General features: G+C 36.1%; 1 protein-coding gene across 1 annotated transcript in view; it reads right to left on the bottom strand.

Moving 5' to 3' along the window:
* Positions 1 to 24,234, bottom strand: part of NSF (N-ethylmaleimide-sensitive factor) — a 123,570-nt gene that overhangs the window by 53,224 nt on the left and 46,112 nt on the right. Inside the window, exons 8-11 of the mRNA XM_008581426.1 lie at positions 19,287 to 19,486; positions 4,574 to 4,739; positions 3,444 to 3,518; positions 3,101 to 3,288 (exon numbers count right to left, since the gene is read on the bottom strand). Coding sequence (XP_008579648.1) covers positions 3,101 to 3,288; positions 3,444 to 3,518; positions 4,574 to 4,739; positions 19,287 to 19,486 — 629 coding nt within the window. The remainder of the gene's footprint in view (positions 1 to 3,100; positions 3,289 to 3,443; positions 3,519 to 4,573; positions 4,740 to 19,286; positions 19,487 to 24,234) is intronic.

The following is a 24,234-nucleotide window of genomic DNA, read 5'->3' as shown; positions in this document are numbered from 1 at the left end:
ATAGATGAATGGATCTATTCTATAAAGGACCCAATACTGTATTTTCACACTATTCAAACCTTTGGCATTCTTGATCTAGAACAAAGTCACTTCTATAATGTAGGGCCATTATGACTTATGGATAAAAGTTTGATTCAGAATACATATATAAGTTTATTCATTTCAAAGATACTGAATACCTAACATATACTCAGTGTTTAGCCCTATTTGGGATACTGTGGGAGATTCAAAGATTAATAAGATATGGACAGAAAGTCTAGAATAGGAAACTTTTTCTGTAAAGGACCAGGTAGTAAATATTTTAGGCTTTGTGAGCCATGAAGTCTTTGTTGCAGATACTCAATTCTGCTAATGTAGCATGAAAGCAGCCATAGACATAAATTAACGGGTGTGTGGCTCTGTTCCAAAAGACCTTTATTTATAAAAACTGGTGGTTGGCTGGACTTGGCCCATGGGCCATGGTTTGCTCATTCCTAGTCTAGAACCATTGATAGGATGTATCTACATAACTACAACATACTCAACCTAACTGTTCAGGTTTTATTCTTTCCTGCCTGAACTGTTATAAAAGCTTCCCTCTCTTGTCTTGTGTCACCAACTCCAGTCCCCTAAATATTCCACTTGACAAAGCTGCCAGAGTGATCTTATGTTTTAACACTATGTCACTACTATTCTTAAAACTCTTCAATGGCTTAGTACTACTCACAGAAAGAAGTCCATACTTCTTAGCAGAGTATAAAAGGCTCTTTGTGCTCTATCCCCTGCTTTAGTCTCCTGACTTATGCCTCACAATGTCTCTCTCTACCACCCCTCCCCTACCTTCTATGCTGAAGCAATACTAAATTACCCTAACACAGCATGCTATTTTGTGTCTCTGTTCCTTTGCATAGGTTGTTCCCTCTACCTAAAATGCCCTACCCCTCCAAGAGATACTCATATCCACCCAGAAAATTATTCCGAGATGATTTTTCTCACCTTACAAGTTGACCACATCTGACACCTTTTCACTTCCTTACCTTGTATATAGGTTCTATCATTGCATGTGAAGGATTAGACTGTGAGCTGCTCAATAGTTGGCAATTTATTTCTTTGCAGTTGTAGCATTAACTCCTAGCACAGTGTCTGGCATATAGTAGGTGCTGGATAAATCTATTTTGAACCAAAGTCAACCAAAAGTACCATAAATGGTACACTACTATTTCAAGAAGGAAGAGAGTACATCATTCTTCAAAGGGAGACTAAGAAAAGGTCTGAGAAAAGCGGTAGCATATAAAGGAGGTAATGAAAAGATAGGTAAACGTAGAGGGTAAAAACCCTTACTGAAACAAAAAAGCAAAAGCAGAGAGGTTGAAAAATAAATTTATGTCTTCTGACCAGTGAGTATTTAAGTTTGGCTGAAGTATATAGAGAATAACTGGGAATACAGCTGGAAAGGCCACTTAGGGTCAGATCTAGAGGCCCTTAAAGACCAGGCTAAAAAGTCTGCACTTTGTTCTGTAGACATGGGAAGTTATTGAAAGAGTCTGAACAGTAGAATGATATGAAACAGGAAGGTTACTCAAGGAGAAGGTGGGTAGTGGCAGTGAGAACTGAAAGATACTGCCAAGACAGAACTGACAAAATTTGGCAAATGACTTGATGTAGGATACAGTAGACTGGCAAGAACCAAAGATAATCCTGAAGTTCTAAGCCTGGAAAATTGGCATAAATAAGGGAATAGGGTCAGGAAGGAAAGTAGCAAAAAAAGACAGTAAATTTGGTTTTGGAATATTAAATTTGAGACCTGGTTAACTATCCAGGTAGGGGTATTTAGAATGAACCTGAAAGTAGGAAACATTCTTTCAAGAAACAGATATGAATATAGTACTCATCAGGTGATAACTAAAACCTGAAAAAGAGAAGAGATAGTAAAGAATCAAGAGCACTTAATTTATCAAAATAGAAGTATCCTGCTACATATTTCTACCATAGTACCTACAACATTATTGTACTAGTTTGTAAACATGTCCATTTCCTTGACTGAACTCCTGGAGGGAAGAGGTCATGACTTATATTCTTTGTATATCCAGTCTAATGCAAAATAGCAAGTATTCAGTATATTTGTTGAATGAAGCAGCCCCCATAATTCTAGTACATAAGGAGAAAACCCAACTTCTTATGATTTATTACAACTTGATACAGTCCAAAAAAAATTTTTTTTTTTTAGACTGTCTTAACAAGCACAGCTCATCTGTGCTGAAACTAAGGCTGGGTTAAGATGGGGTTTAGGTCCTCATTAAAGTCCACAGCATAGAGTTTAAGAGGAAATGATGAAATGGTGCTCCCTGAAACATCTCTTCTTTAAATTTAATTAGACAAATTATACTCAAACTAGTAGATGCCCTGGGAAGGCAATCAACATTAGGGCTAATAAAAAGCTTGAATAGTATAAAAGGGCTGGAGGAGGTATTGTAGAACCTTTCTAGCACTTATGAGAGGTAAATTAACACCAATTGCTAAACATAGAAACTGGATAAATTTCAATATTCATTTAGAAATTAATTTTATGATGCTGTCCTAAGTATTAAAATACAGGTTATACTTAAATCATTCAAAGTTTGGCATGTTCACACATGTGCACAAAGTATTTGATAGATATTTACACACTGGGAGACACAATTATGGTCTGACTTTGGAGTTTTGGCAGATCTGGGTTCAAATTCTGGCAAGTTTCCCTACTAGCTTTTTTTGGGTGCGTGTGATCCGAACCCTCGGGCGGGAGCGCCGCTGCGCTTCCCAAGCGGCGCACTATCCAGTGCGCCACCGGGCCGGCCCCAAAAAATTTTTTAAAACTTCTTCAAAATCTTCCCTTCACATGTCTGTGAACCTAAGGTAGATGAGTCAGTGGTTACCATAAGACAGATTCCACCATTATCTTTCTTCCTGCTACTCTGAAGATTTAGCAGTTGACAATTAGTTCGTGTTCTTTTTATCATCTCTCTTCTCCATCAAAAGTCGGCATTACTCTAGCCCCTGGCATGCTTGAAAGGAAAGAGAAAGTACACTGGCATAGTATTTATAGGGCTGCAAACTCCTAATCTATTTAGCTGATTTTCCTGACCTTTATATGCCTGTTCATAGCAGTGGACTGTGCTGCGCGCACCAGACCCTCCAATTCAGCACCGCTGAAATTCTTGGTCTCCACAGCCAGTTCTTTAATATCTACATCAGCAGAGAGTAACTGATGCCCTCTCATCCTTGCTGTGTGGATATGAAGAATCTGTAGTCGACCTTTCTCATCTGGCAAGCCTGATAAAATTAAAAATAAAATAAACATTTTTCTAGTCTCAAAAGCACCATCAGAAATTATTATAATCCTAATGCTTTTCTTATAGGTACTCAAGCATGTAAACATCTGCTTCTCATGATATAAAACCAAAACCATCAGTAACAGATCTACTTACCTATCTCCATTTTAACTTCCAGTCTTCCAGGTCGAAGGAGAGCCTCATCTATCAGATCTGGTCTATTGGTCATTCCTGAGCACCAATGTTAAAACAAATGAGCAGAGTACAAAAATAAGATAAAATGTCCCTTCAGTATATGTAAAAATGGCACTTTCCCCAATAAGCTAAGGGGATATTTTTAAAAGTCAAATAGAAAACCAAACTATTGGGCCGGCCCGGTGGCGCACTCGGTAGAGTGCGGCGCTTGGGAGTGTGGCGGCGCTCCCGCTGAGGGTTCGGATCCCATATAGAGACCGGCCCGCTCACTGGTTGAGCGCGGTGCGGGCGCGACACCGAGGGTTGCGATCCCATTGCCGGTCGCGGTACGGGCACGACACTGAGGGTTGCGATCCCGTTACCGGTCACGAAAAAAGACAAAAAGGAAGAAAAAAAAAAAAAAGAAAACCAAACTATTATGAATAAAAATAGCATTTGTTCTCGATCTGTTCTAATAAAAATACCTGAAGATTTTGCTTTAGTATTTCACTACTGTACAAGCCAGTGGAATATAAATGTAATGAAAACTTCCAATATTTAAAAAGAAAATTAAAGGTTCAGAAAGAGGGTAAATAACCTGTCAAAGTGACAGAGGGACAATGTGAACATGATCTGACTCCAAAGTCCCCTCCTTTTTGTGGGACAGTGGTTTTCAACCTTCATAAAATAAAAGGCTTTTTTTCAAAAGTCATCTTAAGAAGCAGCTCAGTATATAAAACAGTTAAAAGAAGTTATAATAGCACTGCAGTATCTAAAGCTCACTCCCTGGCCCTCACTGACCCTGAAACACCTCTGAGGACCCCTTGGAGGCCTACAGGACACAGTTTGAAAACCACTGCATTACATTGTGCTGCCTTTTTCACCTGAGGGTGAGCTATAAGCTTAAACATACAAGTCACTGAAACCCATCTTTTATCTTCCTACTAACCTAGAATTAAAATAGTCAAATTGTTCAATATTGCTTGGTTCTAATCTGTAAACACTGGCAGAATAGTATAATTACTACCTACCCAGATCTTAATTCAGAACCTATGTGTCTCATGTTTTTTTGAAAGAATAGTAATTTTTTTTTTTTTTCAAAGTAACCATACCAATGACTAGGATGTTGTTCAGCTGCTCTACCCCATCAATTTTGGACAGCAACTGGTTGACCACAGTGTCATGAACTCCCGTGCTACCAGCCATGCTCCCTCTCTGCTTGCAGATGGCATCGATTTCATCAAAGATGATGATGTGCAAACCACTGTTAGCACCAAGCTATTAGAAGAAGAAATTATATTAAAGATCACAATTTAAATGTATTCCTAAACAAACTAATCAAACAAGCAAAACAAAGCTTTCAATAGATTGACTTCGTTCCATTTTGACTAATATATGTAGCAAGTGGAGTCATGGTTGTCGCCCTCTTAAAAATGTTGGAATTGCATTCTCAGAATCTGCAAACTGAAAACACATTCCAGAACATCATATTTAATAAACATAAACAAAAGTACACATTACATACTGATATACAGTATATACATACAAAAAGTGAATATTCCATCAAATAGCTAAATGTTAATTTATATACATTTCTTATCTCACTATATTAAAGAACTCTTATACTTATCAGATGCATTTAAGTCAGTGAGTGGCAACTCCCTCTCATTTTCCCTGAGTTTAGTGAGAAGATTATCCCAGAAGCAATAGGTTTAATGTTAGTTTTGTCGTATTAGATAGCTAAAGATTAATTCCCATATTAGATAGCTAAAGATTAATTCCATCCAGAGGTCAGCTGGGAATTGGGCAAATGGGTAAAGGACTTGAACATGATTCACATTCATTTATTTCACATGAAAACATATTCACTTATTTCTCTCTAGCAGTAAAGTAAGATGAGAGACAGTTTATAAAAACATGCTAAAAGGGGTGCAGTTTCTTATGCATAATGATTTGTTTTAGTTTACCAGAAAAGAAACCATTAAAAGAAACCAGCTTGTATATTTTGAACCTTTGGTAGATGCAAATACTTTTGAATGCTAATAATTCATTAGGTTAAATTAATATGAACCTTCTAACAACTTACATTTAAATAATTAAGTTTCCTATTAGGAACCAAAGGGAAAAGTGAACTCTAGAAATTTTCTTTTCTTTTTCTCTTTAAACAAAAAAAGAACATTAGGGATTAACAAAACAAAAGAGGTGAGAATAAACATAACCTAAATATGACAACATATGAATAATATAAATTATGAGTACAATGAGATTGAGGATTAGGTATAGTTAGTATTCATTAAATCTCCAGTAAGAATATCTTTTTTTAAATCAGAGGTTTTAAAATTTTATTATAAAAGTAGACGTATTAACTGAATGAAAGTTGTAAAGTAAGCAGATATAAAGTTAAAAAATAAACTACATTACATCACCTAAAGATAAATGCTGTTAAATTCTACAGATTTATTTCTACATTTTAAATCGGAAACTCACTGCACCTTGTATTCTCTTGAACATTAACTGTTCTTTTGGTTTTGGTGGCTGACAGGTATGGGGATCCAAACCCTTGACATTGGTGTTATCAGCACCACACTCTATGGAATGAGCTAACCAGCCAGCCTTGTTTTTTTAAAATAATTTTAAATGGTTATTTTTGCTTCTCATTGCAAAATATATGATCATTATAGAAAATATGAAAAAATAACAAAAAATATAAAGAAATCACAATTATCCAAAATTCAATGAGTTAAACTAGTGCTATGTAATACTTTGTATCCTGCTGTTTTTGGTCTAGGTATTATCTTAAACCTTTTCCTATGCCTATACAATATGATTTTTAACACCTCTATAATATTTCATCGAAACTGTTAGATATTTAATTACTTCTAAGTTTTCAGTATATATATATATATATATATATATGTTGCTACAATGAATATTTTTATACTTAAACAGTATATATGATTACTTCCTGAAGGCAATTTTTTAGGTTAAAAGGTGCGTTGACTATTTTAAAGCCCTTAAAATAGAATGTCAAATACTTTCCAGAAAGATTTGATCAGTTTATAATCCCACCACAGTATATGACAGTGGCTATCTTGGTATACAGTTTTACAAGTAAAAATATTAAATTCTTAATTTGACAGATGAACAATGGTATCTTTCTGTTGTTTTAAAGTCACATTTATCTAATTAGTGAAGAGGCTGATGCTTTTTTAAAATCATATTTTTTTTACCATTGGTAATCTTTCTCTTATTATTTGATCTATCTTCTGCACATTTTTCTATTGGAATTTAAAAGCTTTTCTAATTTATTAAAAAATGCTTTTTGGGGGCTGGCCCGGTGGCGCACTCAGTAGAGTGCGGTGGCGCTCCTGCCACGGGTTCGGATCCCATATAGAGACCGGTCCGCTCACTGGTTGAGCGCAGTGCGGGTGCGACACCGAGGGTTGTGATCCGTTGCTGGTCGCAGTACGGGCGCGACAACGAGGGTTGCGATCCCGTTACCGGTCACGAAAAAAGACAAAAAGAAAAAAAAAATGCTTTTTGTTTGTTTGTTTTTTTGGTGGCTGGCCAGCAAAGGGATTGAACCCTGGACCTTGGTGTTATGAGCACCATGCTCTAACCAACTGAGCTAACCATTCTAGACCCCAAAATGCTTCATATATTAAGGCTATTCTTAATTTGTAAATACTTTATCACAGTTTGCTATTTGTATTTTAATTTTATTTATGGTATGTTTTTACTAAGTGGAAGATTCGGTTTTTGTTACAGTCAATATTATCAATTTTTATTTTTATGATATTTTCTGTTACTTTTATCCTTAAAATTCTTCCCCATTACAGACACTGATAGTTACCTACATTATCTTCTCTTTCAGATTTCTACTTAATATATAATTCTTTATTTGGTGTTTTATTTTTGTGTATGGTACAAGTGAGGTGAGAATCCAATTAATTCTTCCTCAAATAGTTAACTAACTGACCCAGTCTACTGATTAAATAATCCTTCCTTTCTTCATTGACTGAGATGCCATTTCTATCAGACTTTGGATTTTTATGTCTGCTAGATTATTATCAGCTTTTCTAATCTGTTTCTTGGATTTATCCATTTTTTTTTTATCTCTGTAACTTTATAGTAATAGGTTGGGTATTGGCTATTTTCAACCATGTCTACTTCCAAATGAACATCAGAATCATTCTACCAGAGGAAAAAACCACCTCCACTAATTACACAAACAAGAAACAAAAAATCCAAGCTTTGATTGTAATTACATTAAATCTCTAAATTAATTTAGGAAACACTAACATCTTTATATGATTTTCAATTCTTAAGAACAATATGTCTAATTTATTCAAGTCTCCTGCGTCTCCCAATAAAATTTTATAGTTTTTGTTATATAAATTCCTTCAGAAAAATTCTTAACTATTTGTTTCATGGTTGCAACTGTGAATGGGATTTTTCTATTATATTTCAGAAACAGTACAGAAGTATGGAGAAAATATATTAATTTTTCTATATTTATTTTATGTCTGGCCACTTTACTCTCTTATTTATAACATCTAAAGTTTTGTTTGTTTGTTTTATCTGATTCTTCTGAATTTTCTAGGTAGACAATCATGTAACCTACAAAACAGGTATACTTGGTTTTGGATATGAAAAGTTATATCTGAACAAAGACATACAAAAGGAGAAAAAAAGGGTCTAACAGATAAGAACTTATAAGCATGCAGGGTCACCTGAATAGAAGGCTCAGAGGCAATCAAGGCCCTAAAGAAAGGAAAATAAATTTTACCTAACGTAAGAAGCAGAGGTTAGAGTTTATCATGACAGGGACTGAAATCCAGAATCAGGCCTTTCTATTGAAACAGTGGAGGTCACCAATGATTTGCAAAGCAGAATGCTCTTCATATATATGATTTTAATCCTGACTTAAGAATGAAAAAGTATGTAGTTGGAAGGTCAGTGAGAAATGAACAATGGTACATAAATGAAGTCAACAGAATCTGTATGAGAGTTTTGGTGATAGGATACCTACAGTAAGGCAACCTGATGAAAAGGCAGAATAAAAAAATGACAAAGATGAAAGAGGAAATGTTATATAAGTAGGAGGAAAAATATTTCAAAAATGGTTTGAAGGAAATTAGATTTGGTCTAAAACAAATCTGAATATATAAAAAAAATTTTTTTAAATCAAAAACAAATAAAACACTGTATGACACAAAAATTCCACTGTCTGTACTAGGTTCATAGCAGCTCTGCTCATAATTGCCCCAAACTGGAAAACAACCCAAATGCCCTTCAGAGGGTGAATGAATAACTGTAGTACATCCATACAGCAAAATACTACTCAACAATAAAAAGAGATGTCTGATACATGCAACAACTTGGATGAGTCTCAAAGGCATTATTATGCTGAATGAAAGGAGCCAGTCTCAAAATAAATTATCTCCTTTATATGACGTTCTCAAAAAGATAAAACTACAGGGATAGAAAACAGATTGGTAGTTACCAGGGGTTACTGGCAAAGGGAAGGTGACCATAAAGGGACACATGAGGGAATTTTGGGGAGTGATATAAATGTTTTGTATCCTGATTTTGGTGGTGGTTTGATGAATCTATACACATATTAAAATTCATGAAGCTATATACCAGAAAAGAAAAAAAGGTCAATTTTACTGCATGATAATAAAAAGATAAAATATAATACATTCTATTATTCATATTTGGACAATTATTCATTCTTTAATGCAATTCTCCACAGGATGATAGTTACGTGACCATCAAAGTTTCTAAAATTTAACTAGGTTTTATTTTTTTTCCCTGAACATTACTTTACAAATTGTTCTCCTTCCACAAATACTTTAAAAACTAAATTCAAATCTGAAAAAAATTAGCTTCATTTCTCAATATCATTGTATGTACTAGGCAGATGTCTAATCATAAATGATAGATTGTTTCTTAAGAGAAAAATCAACGCCAAAAACTGTTCATCTTTCCATCTGTAGAAAAGACTGGGGGCCGGTCCCGTGGCTCACTCGGGAGAGTGCGATGCTGGTAGCGCCGAGGCCACTGGTTCGGATCCTATATAGGGATGGCTGGTGCGCTCGCTGGCTGAGCGTGGTGCAGACCACACTGTGCTGAGGGTTGTGATCCCCTTACCGGTCAAAAAGAAAAAGAAAACAAAAAAGAAAAAGAAAAGACTGGGAATGAGGAACTGGAACTACAACCTTAGCTTTGCCAAAGTAGGGTATTAATTCTTGCCATGGTCAGTGAAAAACAAGGATATTCCTGTTTGTGACTGAAAAACTGTGAGATTTTAGATTATTTTTAAAAGATATTTTTATTCAAGGTTATCTACCCTATACAGCATGAAACAAAACGCTGCTGTAATGCATGAATTTTGCTGTCAATGTGCCTTATGTTGCTGCTGGAATCATGACTTCTTTCTCAGTCCAACCTCAAAAATCACCTATGTGGACAGGGACGCCAAAGACAATAAGAACACTGTGCTTGATTAAATGATCACAGGGGCAATCTGTCCTAAACATAATCCAGTACAATTCTGACCTTTTCAGAACCTTACTAATTTTGTGACCTGTCATCAGGTCCCTTCCCCCGACCGAGTTAGTACAATAACATCAATGTTTACAGGTAGGTTACTTAAGTAAAGGCAGGTTCTTACTGCAATAAATTAGGAATCAGGAAAGGAAGATGTCAAGATTAATGCTCACAGATTAATATAGCTGAATCATCAATAAACCTTTACCAAAGGATTTACATTTCCACAATGCAATTCCTCTTCAATTCACTGGCTTCTAGCTGTTTTTACCAACTGCAAAGTCTTTCTCCATAGAAACAGAGCTGATGCTGTTGAGCCCCTGGCAACAGCCTTCCAAAGCAGCTGTTCTATATTTAACTAGTATGACCTATATGCAAGTGTTCATCTCCGTCAGCCTAGACTGTCCAGAATCACAGAAGTTATGCTTTTCTTTATTATGTACCACAGATATACCCCATGGGGTCATTAGCTGAGTATACCCAGCCATTTCTGGATGTAAATTTTGAGAAAGGTATAACTAAAAAGGCTAGCTATGATTAGATTAATATCTATCTAGAAATTCTTTCACAACTCAGTTTTATCATTAGTAATGTCATATTTAAACTGCCTGCAAGTTTAAAAACAGTACCAAGTGACCTGTGTAACTATGTAGAAATGATCACAACTGAGATTTTATCAAATGCTTCTTTACCTGTCATTTTAACTCACCTGTGCCTAGTGTTTAATCCCTGGTACATCATTAGGGTCCATTAAACCCAATTTCACTTTTAAGTTTCTTTTTTGAGCAGTTCTAACTATTTATAAAGACTGATATGAAGATCATAACTTTTATTCTTTTTTATAAGTCTTCCAAAGAACAAAAAGGAAAATGTATTTTTAAAAATAGATATAAAAGATAAAACTCATTCTATCTTGCAATTACCATATGGGTCCACTAGATCTTTTTATAAATCTAAGATACATACGCTTTCATCATCCTAGAAATTATGTCATCATTATTCATCAATTATTCCCAATTATGCTAAAAAAGATTAAAATGATAAAATGGAAGAATGATGAAATTACTGAGAAGAATGGTGCAATAGTAAAATAAATATCACTAAAACATCATTCTTCAGTTTTCTTACTGCATTGCCCAAAGTATTGCTTCATCTGTCAAGAAGGTATGAACAAAGTCTGGAGACACCATCTTTGTGGACTGGTTTTAGCTTTTATTGAACACAATTGAGAATTTTGATTTTTTAATTCCTGGCAAGAATGGCAAAGAAAATCAACAGAGGAAGATGTTTTACAATTATTAGGTGAGTCAGAAGATGAATGCAGTGTGATAGTAGCACTTCAAACTCAAATGAAGATGGTGTAATTGATCATTATAAGTAAAATCTCAGACTATGCCTTCAGATGATGATATCCTACATACATTTTCTCAAACTCAAGAATCAGTGAGGAATAGCATATTTCACAAAAAGAAAATAAGGCATTTTCATCCAGTTACTTATTCAACAGAAAGTCTCCATTGTGTAATATCTTGTGACAAAAAACTAGGACATCCCATTTTGCTATAAAGACATGTGATAGTATTCTTTCATCTTTTATCTCATTTGTGCACCAAAATTTTCTTGATATAGTTTTAAGTAGACAGATGCTGAAGGCAGGTATGAGATGACCAGAAGAAACAGATGATATAGACATTAAAAAACTAGATTGATTATTCTAAAAGCTGTTTACAAATCTAACAATAAAAATGTTTTGCAATTATGGAGTATATGATAGTCATCCTCTCTTCAACAAAATTATGCACCAAAGATTTTTTTTTTTCCTTTTTGTCTTTTTTCGTGACCGGCAACGGATCGCAACCCTCAGTGTCGCGCCCGTACCGGACCGGGACCAGCCACGGGATCGCAACCCTCGGTGTTGCTCCTGCCCCTCGCTCAGCCAGTGAGCGGCCGGTCTGTATGTGGGATCCGAACCCTTGGCGGGAGCGCCACCGCACTTCCCAAGCGGCGCACTATAGCAGTGCGCCACCGGGCCGGCCCATGCACCAAAGATTTTTTAAAAATCCTTCAAGTATTGTGTTTTGATGACGCAAGTACAAGAAGAACCAGAAGTAATGGTAATCTAGGACTCATTAGAGATGTATTTGAAATTTGGAATCAGTATTTCCAATTTCACGCAGGACAGATGATGAACAGTTAGTTGCATTCAGAGGCTCCTGTCTATTTTGGGTATCTACACCTTCACAACCAGAACAATGTGGACTAAAAATCTGCTATGCTGTTCTTAAGTTCTCATTAAATATTTTAATAGCTTTTCACTTTATTCTTTCTATTCTTATGTTTCTAAATTATTTGAAAAAATAATGTTTTAAAAAGGTTCATTCAACCTAGAAAATAAATAGTGATGACTATTTTTCTTGGTATACTGAGGGTCAAAAAGATATTTGAAGCCAAAAAAAAAAAATATATATATATAGTATTATAAAACTGAATTGGTTCTGGTACTCTCTGACAAGTTGAAATCAGTTATTGGACTTGCACTAACCCACCAAGACTCATGCCTGCCGGAACCAATGAGGCTGAGATAGCCAAAACCTGAACATGAACAAGAACTTAATGGGATGCTAGGAAGCAGGGGAAAACCATCTTGTGTAAAACTGAAACAATTAAGCACCCAACAAGTAGACTTAAAGCATTAAAAGGGTTGCAAAAAAGGCAATATTTATAATTTATTTTACCCTCAACAAAAACAAGGAAAAGCAGAAAATGACAGGGTAGATTAGATTGGCAAAATTTACTAGATTAAAAAAAAAGAGAGAGAGAGATGTTATGCTTCTGAGTGTTATTCATATTGATCCATGTAAATCCATTATTCAATTTAATATCTGTGTGATATTTCATTTGCCACTAAGGAATGTTCAAGATGCTGCTTCTTTTTCCTCCGTTACAAACAGCATAGCAATCAACATGTGGTACACATCATTTTTTTTTTTTTTTTGTCCTTTTTGAGACCGGCCGCACCGTGCTCAGCCAGTGAGCGCTGTGAGCACACCAGTCATCCCTATATAGGATCCAGTCATCCCTATATAGGATCCGAACCCATGGCAGGAGCGCTGCTGCGCTCCCAGCACTGTACTCTCCCGAGTGCGCCACAGGCTCGGCCCTGGTACACATCATTTTGAACAAAAGTGCAAGAGTGTTTCTCAAGGGTGGCTGTCTTAGAACTCATGCGTCATGGGGTTTGTGCATCTTCACTTTTTTAAGATGTCGTCAAATTAAACTGCAAGATATTATCCATTTGGTATATTCTCCTAATTTATACTCTGATTAGCAATGTATATGAGACCTTGTTTCTCCACAACCTCACCAACTCTTGGTGTTACCAGTCTTTGTAATTCTATCAGGTTGCCTTGAAAAAATATTTCTTTTACTATACATTTTTCTGAGCATTTTCTCATTTGCTTATCTTCAATTGGGTTCTTTCTCTGAGCCCTGCCTGTTCATATCTTTTGACAGCTTTTTTTTTTTTTTAATTGTGGTGTTTGTATTTTTTCTTATTTATTATACAGGACTTAAAGAGAATTTATTATAGAGGATGCCAATTCTTTGTGACATTTGTATTTAGTGTAATTTATCATAGAGAATTTTCTTTATATTAATGTAGCCAAATTAACATTTTTAAATAAATTTACTTCCTATATCTTACTAAAGAAGTTCTTCCTTAGCCTCAAATCTTAAAGATTTTTGCCTATTTTTCTTCTAAAAAAAGTCTTCTAAGTTTTATGTGTTTTTGTAAATCCATTTTGCAATCTTGATTGATGTGAGACAGGGACCTTATTTTATCTTCTTCCAAACAGCTAATTATTGCAGCCCCATTCATGGAATAGTCTATTCTTTCCTTTCTGATTTGTATCATCACTTGTCATACAGCAAGCTCTTCCTTGATGTGTTGTTTCCTTGGTCTATTTTTGCATGAATATATAACATTTTTCAATTACTATAGCTTTTCAGTAAGTCTTCATTTCTGATCAAATAAATCTTCATTACTCTTTAAAATTTTCATGGCTCTCCAAACCTCAAAAAAAATTAGAATCAAGTTGTCAAATTCGAAAAAATTCCTGTTAGACTTGATTGAAAATGCCCTAAACTTACAGATCAATACAAGCTGAACTGTCATTTTTATGAAATTGTCAGTATTCCCATACATAAACATGATATATCTTATCATTTATTAGCTCTTTAAAAAAAGATTTTCAAAAATGTTTCAAAAAATTTCCTCCTTAAAGGTCTTGCACATTTCCTGGTTAGATTTAATCCTAGGAACTTATTATTCTTTTTTTTTTTTTCCTTTTTGTCTTTTTTCGCGACCGGCAACGGATCGCAACCCTCAGTGTCGCGCCCGCACCGACCCGGGACCGGCAATGGGATCGCAACCCTCGGTGTTGCTCCCTGCACCTCGCTCAGCCAGTGAGCGGCCGGTCTGTATGTGGGATCCGAACCCTCGGCGGGAGCGCCGCCACGCTTCCCAAGCGGCGCACTGTAGCAGTGCGCCACCGGGCCGGCCCCGGAACTTATTATTCTGATTGCTATTGTAAGTAAAAATTTTTTTAAAGTTATGTTTTCAGTATCACATCTTTGAAATTATGCTTTTTTAAAGTTATGTTTTCAGTATCACATCTTTGAAATTATGTTTTAAAGTTATGTTTTAAGTATCTTGAAGATACTGAAAAACTCACTTTTGAGTTTTTGAAATGAGATGCATTTTCCCAAGTATTTGTTTCCTTTGTTCTTTTCCTAGCTCCTCCCATGCATTGGAAAAGTTTGAGAGTTATATACAATTTTCACATGCATATTTGACTTTAAGTTGCATGTTAATTAACATTACTATCTTCTTCCCAAATAACACAGGATCTTATATGAATTTAATCTACTTCCCATATGTTTTGTTCCATATTTTAGTTGTATTCTTTTTTAAAAAATTAATCATTATTATTGTTTTATACAGTGAGTATTTATGTTTTAAACTTTCTTATTGCAAAATGCCACACACATAGAAAAGTTCACAAAATGTCAATGTATGTGTCAATAAATTGTCATAAAATGAACATCCATGTAACCACAACGAAAAACAATATTGTCGGCATCCTGGGAGCACCTCCTCACAACCCTTCCTGAGCACTCCTCCCCAACCTTTCCCATTGGTAATCATAATCTGATTTTTATGGTAATTATTTCTTACTTTCCTTTATAATTTTGCCACCTAAGCATGAATCATTAAACACTCTACTTTAGTTGAGCTTCATATAAATGGAACTATACAGTATGTATTATTTTTCACCTGGTTTCTTTTGCTCAACATTTGTGAGATTTGCAACTGTGTATAGCTGTAGTCGGTTTTCATTACTGTCTAGTACTCCAGCATATATTTATATTACAATTTATCCATTTACTGGATATAAAATTCTAAGTTGATAGTTATTTTCTTTCAGTCCATTTAAAATGGATTCCATCACTTCTGTGGAGAAGACAGCTGCTAGTTACTTGTTTTGGAAGGTAATTCTTTCTTCTGTAGCTGCTTTAAAGATTTTTCTCTTGTTTTTAGTTTTCAGTAGTTCAACAATGATGTCCATAGATACAGACTTGGTATTTCTCCTACTTGAGGTTCATATCACTTCAGAAATTTACAGACTAATGTTCTTCATCAACTTTAGGAAATTGTAAACCATTTTCTCTTCAAATACTGCTTTGGGCCCTCTTTCTCCTGCCTTTCTGGAACTTTAAATACATGCACTAGACCTTCTCATGGTATTTTCTCTCTTTCTTACTCTAATTTCTTTCATCCTTTGTCTCTGATTATTTTTATCTTATATCTTTCAGTTCACTAATTCTCTCTTCAGATGTGTTTAATCTGCTGTTTAAACACATTTATTCAAGTTAATTTCAGTTACTGATTTTCTCATTTCCAGAATTTCCATTTGTTGTTATTGTTGTGTATGTTTTTTTTAACAGCTTCCAGTGCTTTGCCAAAATTCTCAGTCTTTTATCTCTTTGAACATGATAAGTACAGTTATTTTTAAAGTCTATATCTGAGAATTCCAATATCCAAAGGCCCTGTTTCTATCATCTTTTGTTTCCCTTTGTTCATGTTGTTTGCATCTTTGTGTATCCAGTTGCTTTTGATTATAAGCCAGAAATTGCATTTGCAAACTGTAGAAATAATTTGTGACCTTACATATTACCTTCCTCCAGGAAGGATTTATAATTCTGCCAGATGCCTGGGGGCACCAGCAATTTAGGAACCTTCAACATAATTTTGGGGACTGACTTAATTCAAAGCTGATCTGTAGCCTTTGTAAGAATATGTCTACTCCTTTTAACCCTTGCTCCTATGGTGTAGCAATTCAGGGTTGTGACTCTAAATGAGGAGTGTTCATCAGGTATACCCTCTTAGTGGGCCATGGGCTCTAATCTCTGCCCTCTTTACTTCTCACTAGCCTGTTGAAAGGACTGCTTAGCTTTCTGGTAGCTCCCTCCAGAACTGATGAATAGCTTCAAAGGAACAGTGGCCCCATACACCAGGACCTTTTTTCTGGGTCTGCATTCTTTCACTAGACATTGTAAGCTCTTTGATGCCTTCAAGCAAAACACTTAAAAATATTTTGTTCTGCTTTTAGGGTGGTCTTCAGTGGAAGACACAATTCAAATGGACTTATCTGCCACTACCACCAAGTAGAACTCCCAGATTTTATCTACATTTTCACGAATTTCTTTGCTCATCATTCTTTCTTGGATCCACTGTTTCCTCTGAGTTCAATTTCCTTCAGTCTCAAGTACACACTGCTTCACAATCTTCCAGCAAGCTTCTGTAACTAGTTATTTCTATTATCCTTTGCCTGAAAATGTCTTCATTGCAACCTCATTTCTGAATGAGAAGCTGGCATAAAATTTTAAGTTGACAGTTATTTTCACTTAGCTCTGTGAAGATATTATTCCACTGTTTTCTGGTCTCTCTCGTTGAAAAGTTTTCTGTCAACATAATGGATAGCCCGTTGTGAGTCATCTTCATGTTTTTGTTGATATTAAGATGTTCTCTTTTTTCCTTTGGCATTCTCCAGCTTCACTATACTGGGTCTAAAAATAATTTTTATTTATCCTATTTGGGCTCATAGTGCTACTTGAATCTGAGTATGTATATCTTTTATCAATTCTAGAAAGTTCTCAGCCATTATTTCTGTGAATATTGCCTCTACACTATTCTTTCTATTTGGACTTCTTATTTTAAGTCTGTTATCTCAACTTTCATATTTTCCATCCCTTTCTGTTGTGCTATATTCCAGGTGATTTCTTTAGATCTATTCTTCTGTTTACTTCTTCTCTCTTCAGCTGAAACTTACTGCCTTATGTTTAACCTAGTTGCTGAGTTTTAGATTCTGATGACTACATTTTCCAATTCTTGAAGCTATTTTAGCTTCCCCTGTGAGAATCTCTGTGGCATAGGTGTTTGGAATACTCCTTGGGTTTTGCTTTTATCTGATGATTTATGGCATCACTAGCCCAAGACTAATTCTTTAATTATTTTCTCAGTTTTGGGGGCCCAGACCACAAGGGTAGTATATATATTTATTCAAATCCTAAACTAGCATGAGCAAGGATCCACAGTTTTTTTTTTTTAGAATTCTCCAGGGGAGATTCCTCAGCTTCCACTCCAGAACCCAGGCAGAGTTAAATGTTTTTATTATTTCTCTGTGCTGGTAGGCATATATTTTCTAGTCCACTCTTCTCACTGAGGACACGACCCCTTTGAAGGTTCCAGTTCCTAGTCCACACCTTAAGTGGGTTCAATTTCTGCTCCCTAGGAGGTATTGAAACCAAACCAATACTTTACCAAACCAAAGCTACAGCTCATATTTTTACCACTGTAATTTCGGAGTTTTCTTTTCAATGCTGGAGATTTACTTTCTTTTTCCTCAAAGCTCAATTACGCATTTAAAATAATTTTCATTTTATTTTACCTGGCATTTGAAGGTATTAGTAGAAGGAAGGTTTTCAGATTATCTAGTCTACTATATTACCAGAACTAGAAACCCCATGGCATTGTTCTTAAACTTTCTGTCAATTAAATAAATATGTTAATATTAGTGTATTAGGGTTTTCCAGAGAGACAGAATCAATAGGGAATGTATGTATGTATATATATATAATTTTTCCATTTTGATAAATCTCTTTATATATGTATGTATATACACACACACATCAGCCTCCATAATCACATTAGCCAATTCCTTATATCTCGTTATCTCTCTCTCTCTATGTATGTATGTGTGTTTGTGTATAAAATATGGAGAGAGAGAGAGAGAGAGAGACAAATCCCAAGATCTGTAGTCGGCGATCTGGAGTTCAAGGAGAGCTGACAGTGTAGTTTCAGATTGAAGGCCTACAGACTCAAGACCCAGGAAACCTGTTGTTTTAGTATGAGTCCAAAGGCATGAAAAAAACCAATGTTCCAGCTCAAGGCAGACAGGTGAGAGGAAATTTCCTCTTACTTGCATGATGGTTGGCCATTTTGCTCTATTCAGGTCTTAAACTAACTGGATGGGGCATGCCCACATTAGGGAGGGGAATCTACTTTACCTACTCTACCAATTCAAATGTTAATTTCATCCAGATATATCCTCACAGACGCACCCAGAATGAAAAAATGTCTGGACACCCTGTGGCCCAGTCAAGTTGACAAATAAAATTAGCCATTACAATTAGTAAACTCTGGTTTGATTTTTAAATAAATTAATTTTTTTCTAAGACCCAAATCAAGCTGTCCTTTGAGCTCTGACAACTCAATTCTGTCATGCTACAACTGAGCTGACTTAGTGTTAAGTAAGCTACCTTTCTGCACATGGACCTTACATATATGTAATTCTATAAGTCTGTTTTTGAATTTAATTTCCCCCTTTTCCAAAAGATAAACAAGTTCAAGTCTCTGGAAGTCATGTAGAATAAAAGTGTCACCTGAAAATATATTTATGATCTGTTTTTTTAAAAACCTTTGGCTTTTACCTTTGTACTATAAACATGTGGGTAATGACAACTGCTCACATCATGAAAATCCCACATATTCCTGGTGCAGTGCCACACAAAAACTAGATACTAAGTAAATTTTACCTGCAAGTTATTTCAAAATATTGATCACAGTAACAAGTTTGCCTCCAAAACTCTGGGTTTCATTAATCATAAAAGTGACAATAAACTACTAAATTTTACTTATATTCACATTACCCTCCTTTGCTCCTCTTCAGCATCAGCAAAGAGTTTACGAATGTTCGCCTCTGATTCTCCCACATATTTGTTAAGGATTTCTGGCCCATTGACCACTTTGGGCTCTCTTGCATTCAACATCTTGCCGATCTGTCGAGCCAAGAGAGTCTTACCACAACCTGGGGGTCCATACAACAGGATGCCTTTAACATGTTTACAACCTGAAAAGAAAAAGAAAACAGTCTTATCAACTAACTAAAAATCCAAGCAAGACATCTAAGTGTTTCCATAGTTTGTCCTTATTTGAAATGAAAGCCTTAGAAAGTATATCTTTATGAAAAAGTACAATACATTTGACAACTCACATAAAATAAATCACAAGATACAACCAACTCTACTAGAAACTTTAGATTCTGAGGAGGTAAACCCTTTGGGTTACCAGTATCATCCCTACTTCTATCTTTATGTCAAGAAAAAAAACTGGCTTTTAAATCCTTAAAAGTAATGAGATCTGTGCTTATGTTTAAGCTTCTAGGGAGGAGAACTTAGTGGAAACCTTGAAGGCTTAGAATGAAAACCTTTCTCATCACAGTTGGTTAGAACACAGCCTTGTAACATCAAGGTCAAGGGTTCAGACTCCCATACTGACCAGCCGCAAAATAAATAAATAAAATAAAATGCAATTATTCGTTTATATACCTTCTTCTCTATTAGACTGTAAACTCTTCAAGGACAAGTACTGCCTCATTAATCCTCAATTGCAAACACCCACCATAATGCCTAGCACATAAGATGTACTCAAAAAAAAGGCTGAATAACTAAATTGTCAAGTCTTTTCCTACGAAGCTCAAAAATATGAAAAAGAGAAGATCATTTAAAAAAATTATTTGACACTCTTAATTTATGGAACAGCACTTACTTTTATGGCTGAACTAATTTAAATACCTAAAAATCACATTTCCAATGACAGACTCTCCAAATTTTGCAAAGCAAACTGTATAATATATAAATACTAGAATCATAACTTTGTAACTATTTTTGTATATGAAAAATGCTCAGTATAATGTTTTGAATTAAATTGACTCAGATCTTATCAAATAAACAATTCACAAAATATTAAAATATAAAGGTTAAGAGAAAAAGATAAAATGCACATCCATGGAACTTATTATATATAATATATATCTCTGAAAAGACAGAATTTATTCAATATAACATTAATAGGAATGTCATAGAAGCTTTAGTCTGCCTCAGAACTATAATTCTTTTAGGATCTCAAAAATATACATTGACATATGAGTATTTTCAAAATCCATTTCCACAAAGGAAGCAGTACTTGAATAAGCAGTGGAAATGAGACTTTGTTATTACTATTATTATTATAGCCTATTCTGACTTATTAAATAAGCATTGGTCTCTAATTTTAAGTGAGTCATAAAAACTCTTTATAACTAATTCCATTCAACAAAAATGTATTAAGATCCTGTTTAGACTAGGCACTAAAGTAGGTGTTAGGGATACAAACATGAAAAAAGACAGTCCCTACCTGCAGGGCATTCCTGGTTTAGTAGGAAAGACAGAAATAAAATGTGTTATCTACAATATAATATGACATTATCAGTGATATGTATAAAATGTTTTTGGAATCTAGCCAAGAGAGACAAATTCTGCCACGGTGATGTCAGAAGATTAGGGATGGACACTGGGGAAGAGGTAACATTCAGTCTGGACCTGGAAGGATGAGCAGCAGGTTCATGGCTGGGCAATGGAGAGGAAATGGCACCTTAAAGAGAGAATAGCCTGGGCCGGCCCGGTGGCGCACTGCTACAGTGCGCCGCTTGAGAGTGTGGCGGCGCTCCCACTGAGGGTTCGGATCCCACATACAGACCGGTTCCCGCTCACTGGCTGAGCGAGGTGCGGGCGTAACACCAAGGGTTGCGATCCCGTTGCTGGTCCCGGTCCAGTACAGGCGCGACACTGAGGGTTGCGATCCGTTGCCGGACACGAAAAAAGACAAAAAAAAAGTAAAAAGAGAGAACAGCTTGATCAAAGGCATAAGGGTATGGACACAGAAGCTGATCTCTCAAAACAGCCAGTAGTAACTTGTTGTGGCTAGAGCCTTGGAGGTGAGGAGAGGGCAGTGCCTGAAGACGAGGCTGGCAGGTTCCTAACTGTGGCAGGCCTTGACACCATGCCTGTGAATTTTTAACTTGTTTCATAACCCTGAGGTTTTTAATCACAGAGGTGCACAATGAGATATGTGTTTAAAAGCTAACTTTGGTGATAGAATGTAGGAAAGACTAGAGAACAAAGAGGCAGAGGATGGAAGGCTAGTTGGAGAAACTTTTTCTGGAAACACTGACTCACTAGCTGACTCTGGATTTTTGGCAGTTAAGCTTTCATACCCCTCCAAGTGCTCTAGAAGCACATGAATGAAATGGGTCCAGAGGCCTCAGGAGGGCACCTTCCTACCCCTGCTGATGCCCCAGCTTTCTCCTGAGCTTTTCTAGGACATTAAAGCCTGGCACTGATATCAGGGAGCCTCTGATCTTTGCTGCTGAACTGTCTGAATGTCAAACTGTACTGACTACTAATTTTTTTTCTTAATGTCTTGCACTTCCCCTCAGAGATCAGTGCCCTGGGTTAGTGAACTAAACAGCAAAGGGCAGGTGTGGAAGAAGGAGAAAACAGTGGAGGTGATTTAAATTGTCATATCCTCGGGGCCGGCCCGGTGGCGCACTGGATAAGTGCGCCACTTGGGAAGCGTGGCGGCGCTCCCGCCCGAGGGTTCGGATCCCACGTACAGACCGGTTCCCGCTCACTGGCTGAGCGAGGTGCGGGTGCGACACCGAGGGTTGCGATCCCGTTGCTGGTCCCGGTCCGGTACGGGGGCAACACTGAGGGTTGCAATCCATTGCCGGACACGAAAAAAGACAAAAAAAAAAAAAAAAAAAAAAAATGTCATATCCTCTCATTCCATTTCCCATGGAATAGTCTAATGGACATCCCCAGGAAAACGCACATGTACAAAAAATTTATCTACAATTTTGGGGAAATTCTTAAATCCTTTGAGGTCCATCCATAGAAATCAAATTAAAAACCTCTAAACATATTAATGAAATAATCCAGAGAAGAGACGAGGAATAGAAAGAAGCATTAGTCATAGAAAACAGTAGGAAAAGAAAGGAAGATGTGAAAGCTATTCATCAGAGCTTAGAGACTAAATGGAAATCTGAGAAGAAAGCGGAATTAAGGGTAAACTTAAGGTATCTAGCCTGGGCACATTGGTGAAATGATGATAACCTCAGAGATACCAAGAAAACAGCAAGAAGAAGAGAAGCCAGTTTGGAGAGTAGGGGAAATCACTGTTTTGTGTTTGGCTATAAGGCATTTGAGATTTAGGCAGTAATGCCCATTAAAAATCCAGGTTGAAATGTAAAAAAATCATATTAAGAAAGAAAGAGAGAGAGAGAGAGAGAGAAAAGAGAGAGAGAGAGAAAGAGAGAGAGAGAAAGAAAGAAAGAAAGAAAGAAAGAAAGAAAGAAAGAAAGAAAGAAAGAAAGAAAGAAAGAAAAGAAAGAAAGAAAGAATACAGGTTGAAAGCTCAGAAAAAATATTAGAACTACTGGTTCAATATTTTTGAATGTTTGCCGTGGGCATATGAAAAGCCACAAAAAGTTTTAAGTAGAGGAATGTGATAAGAGTGAGAAATACTGCAGATATAGAGGATGAGGCCACTAGATTTAAAAATCAGGAAGTGCATGCTGATCTGGGCCCCAGGGTCTTAAATCAGGGTCAGAGCATTTTGGGTGGAGGTGTATAAGCAGGTACAGAGATCACACTTTGAGGAACTCTTGTAACAAAGAAGAATTTAAGGAGATAGTTTGTAAGGACACCTCTCCTTCTGAGACTAGTTAAATAATGGGGAGAAGAGGAAAGAAGCTGAGGTTATGCCTATTGGATTCTGTTGACTATGTAAAGCAGGAGCTAGGTCACCTACAAAATGAGCAATGAGGAGAGAATAATGGGAAACACGGTAAAGGTTTGGAAAGAACACAGGGAATTAGAAAAATGTGTGGGGAAATGTGCATAAGCAGACCGATGCCATTATGTAAGTGAACTCGGCATAAGAGATTCAACTAATCGAGGGACTATCCTCTTTGTTGTAATTATATATGCAATTCAGTGTTAGGTATGGGGTAGATTTTTATTCAGTTCTATAAATATACTCATAAATTTCATCTAAGCTGGCATAAGGATCTTAACTTATTTTGGCTTTAACCTTTTTTTTCAAAACTCAATCTTAAAGATTAGCAACATGAGGTAAATAACCGGATTAAATTAATTTAATTTGAAGTTAACACATTTATAGTTCAATTCTATCATCAAATTTTCCCATCAAAAGTGTAAGGTAAAACTATCACACGACTGTTCTCAACATTTTTTCCTCCATTTTCCACAAAGTTTGAGGTGTTAGTCTTCATTTTTAAGTCATTCCCTTCCTTTCTCCTTCTTTTATAACTTATTCCTAGTTCTTTTGAACTAATGTGGGCTAACAGTATAATCAAATAGAGTTCCAAAGCACTACTTCTCTTAATTTCCTGTGTCCAAGTACTTATTGCCTATTTTACTAACTGCTCCTGTTAATCATCTTCTAAAATATACCTACTTTTTATCTGGATGAGGGATAAACATATTAACAATTCTTGGTTATAGTAATGGAAAGGAAGGTGGTAGTGAAAAGGCCATAATCCAAAATGGCCTAAAATAGACTTTTACATATGGTTTTGGAATTTAGTTTGCAAATTATATGAGGGTTCTTCAAAAAGCTCATGGAGGGGCCGGCCCAGTGGCGCACTGCTACAGTGCACCACTTGGGAGTGTGGCGGCGCTCCCGCCGAGGGTTCGGATCCCACATACAGACCGGTTCCCGCTCACTGGCTGAGCGAGGTGCGGGCGCAACACTGAG

The sequence above is a fragment of the Galeopterus variegatus genome, unplaced genomic scaffold (assembly GCF_000696425.1).
Source record: "Galeopterus variegatus unplaced genomic scaffold, G_variegatus-3.0.2 Scaffold2354, whole genome shotgun sequence".
NCBI classification, from domain to species: Eukaryota; Metazoa; Chordata; class Mammalia; order Dermoptera; family Cynocephalidae; genus Galeopterus; species Galeopterus variegatus.
The sequence above is the reverse complement of the archived record's forward strand: the minus strand, read 5'-3'. Positions and strand labels throughout refer to the sequence as shown.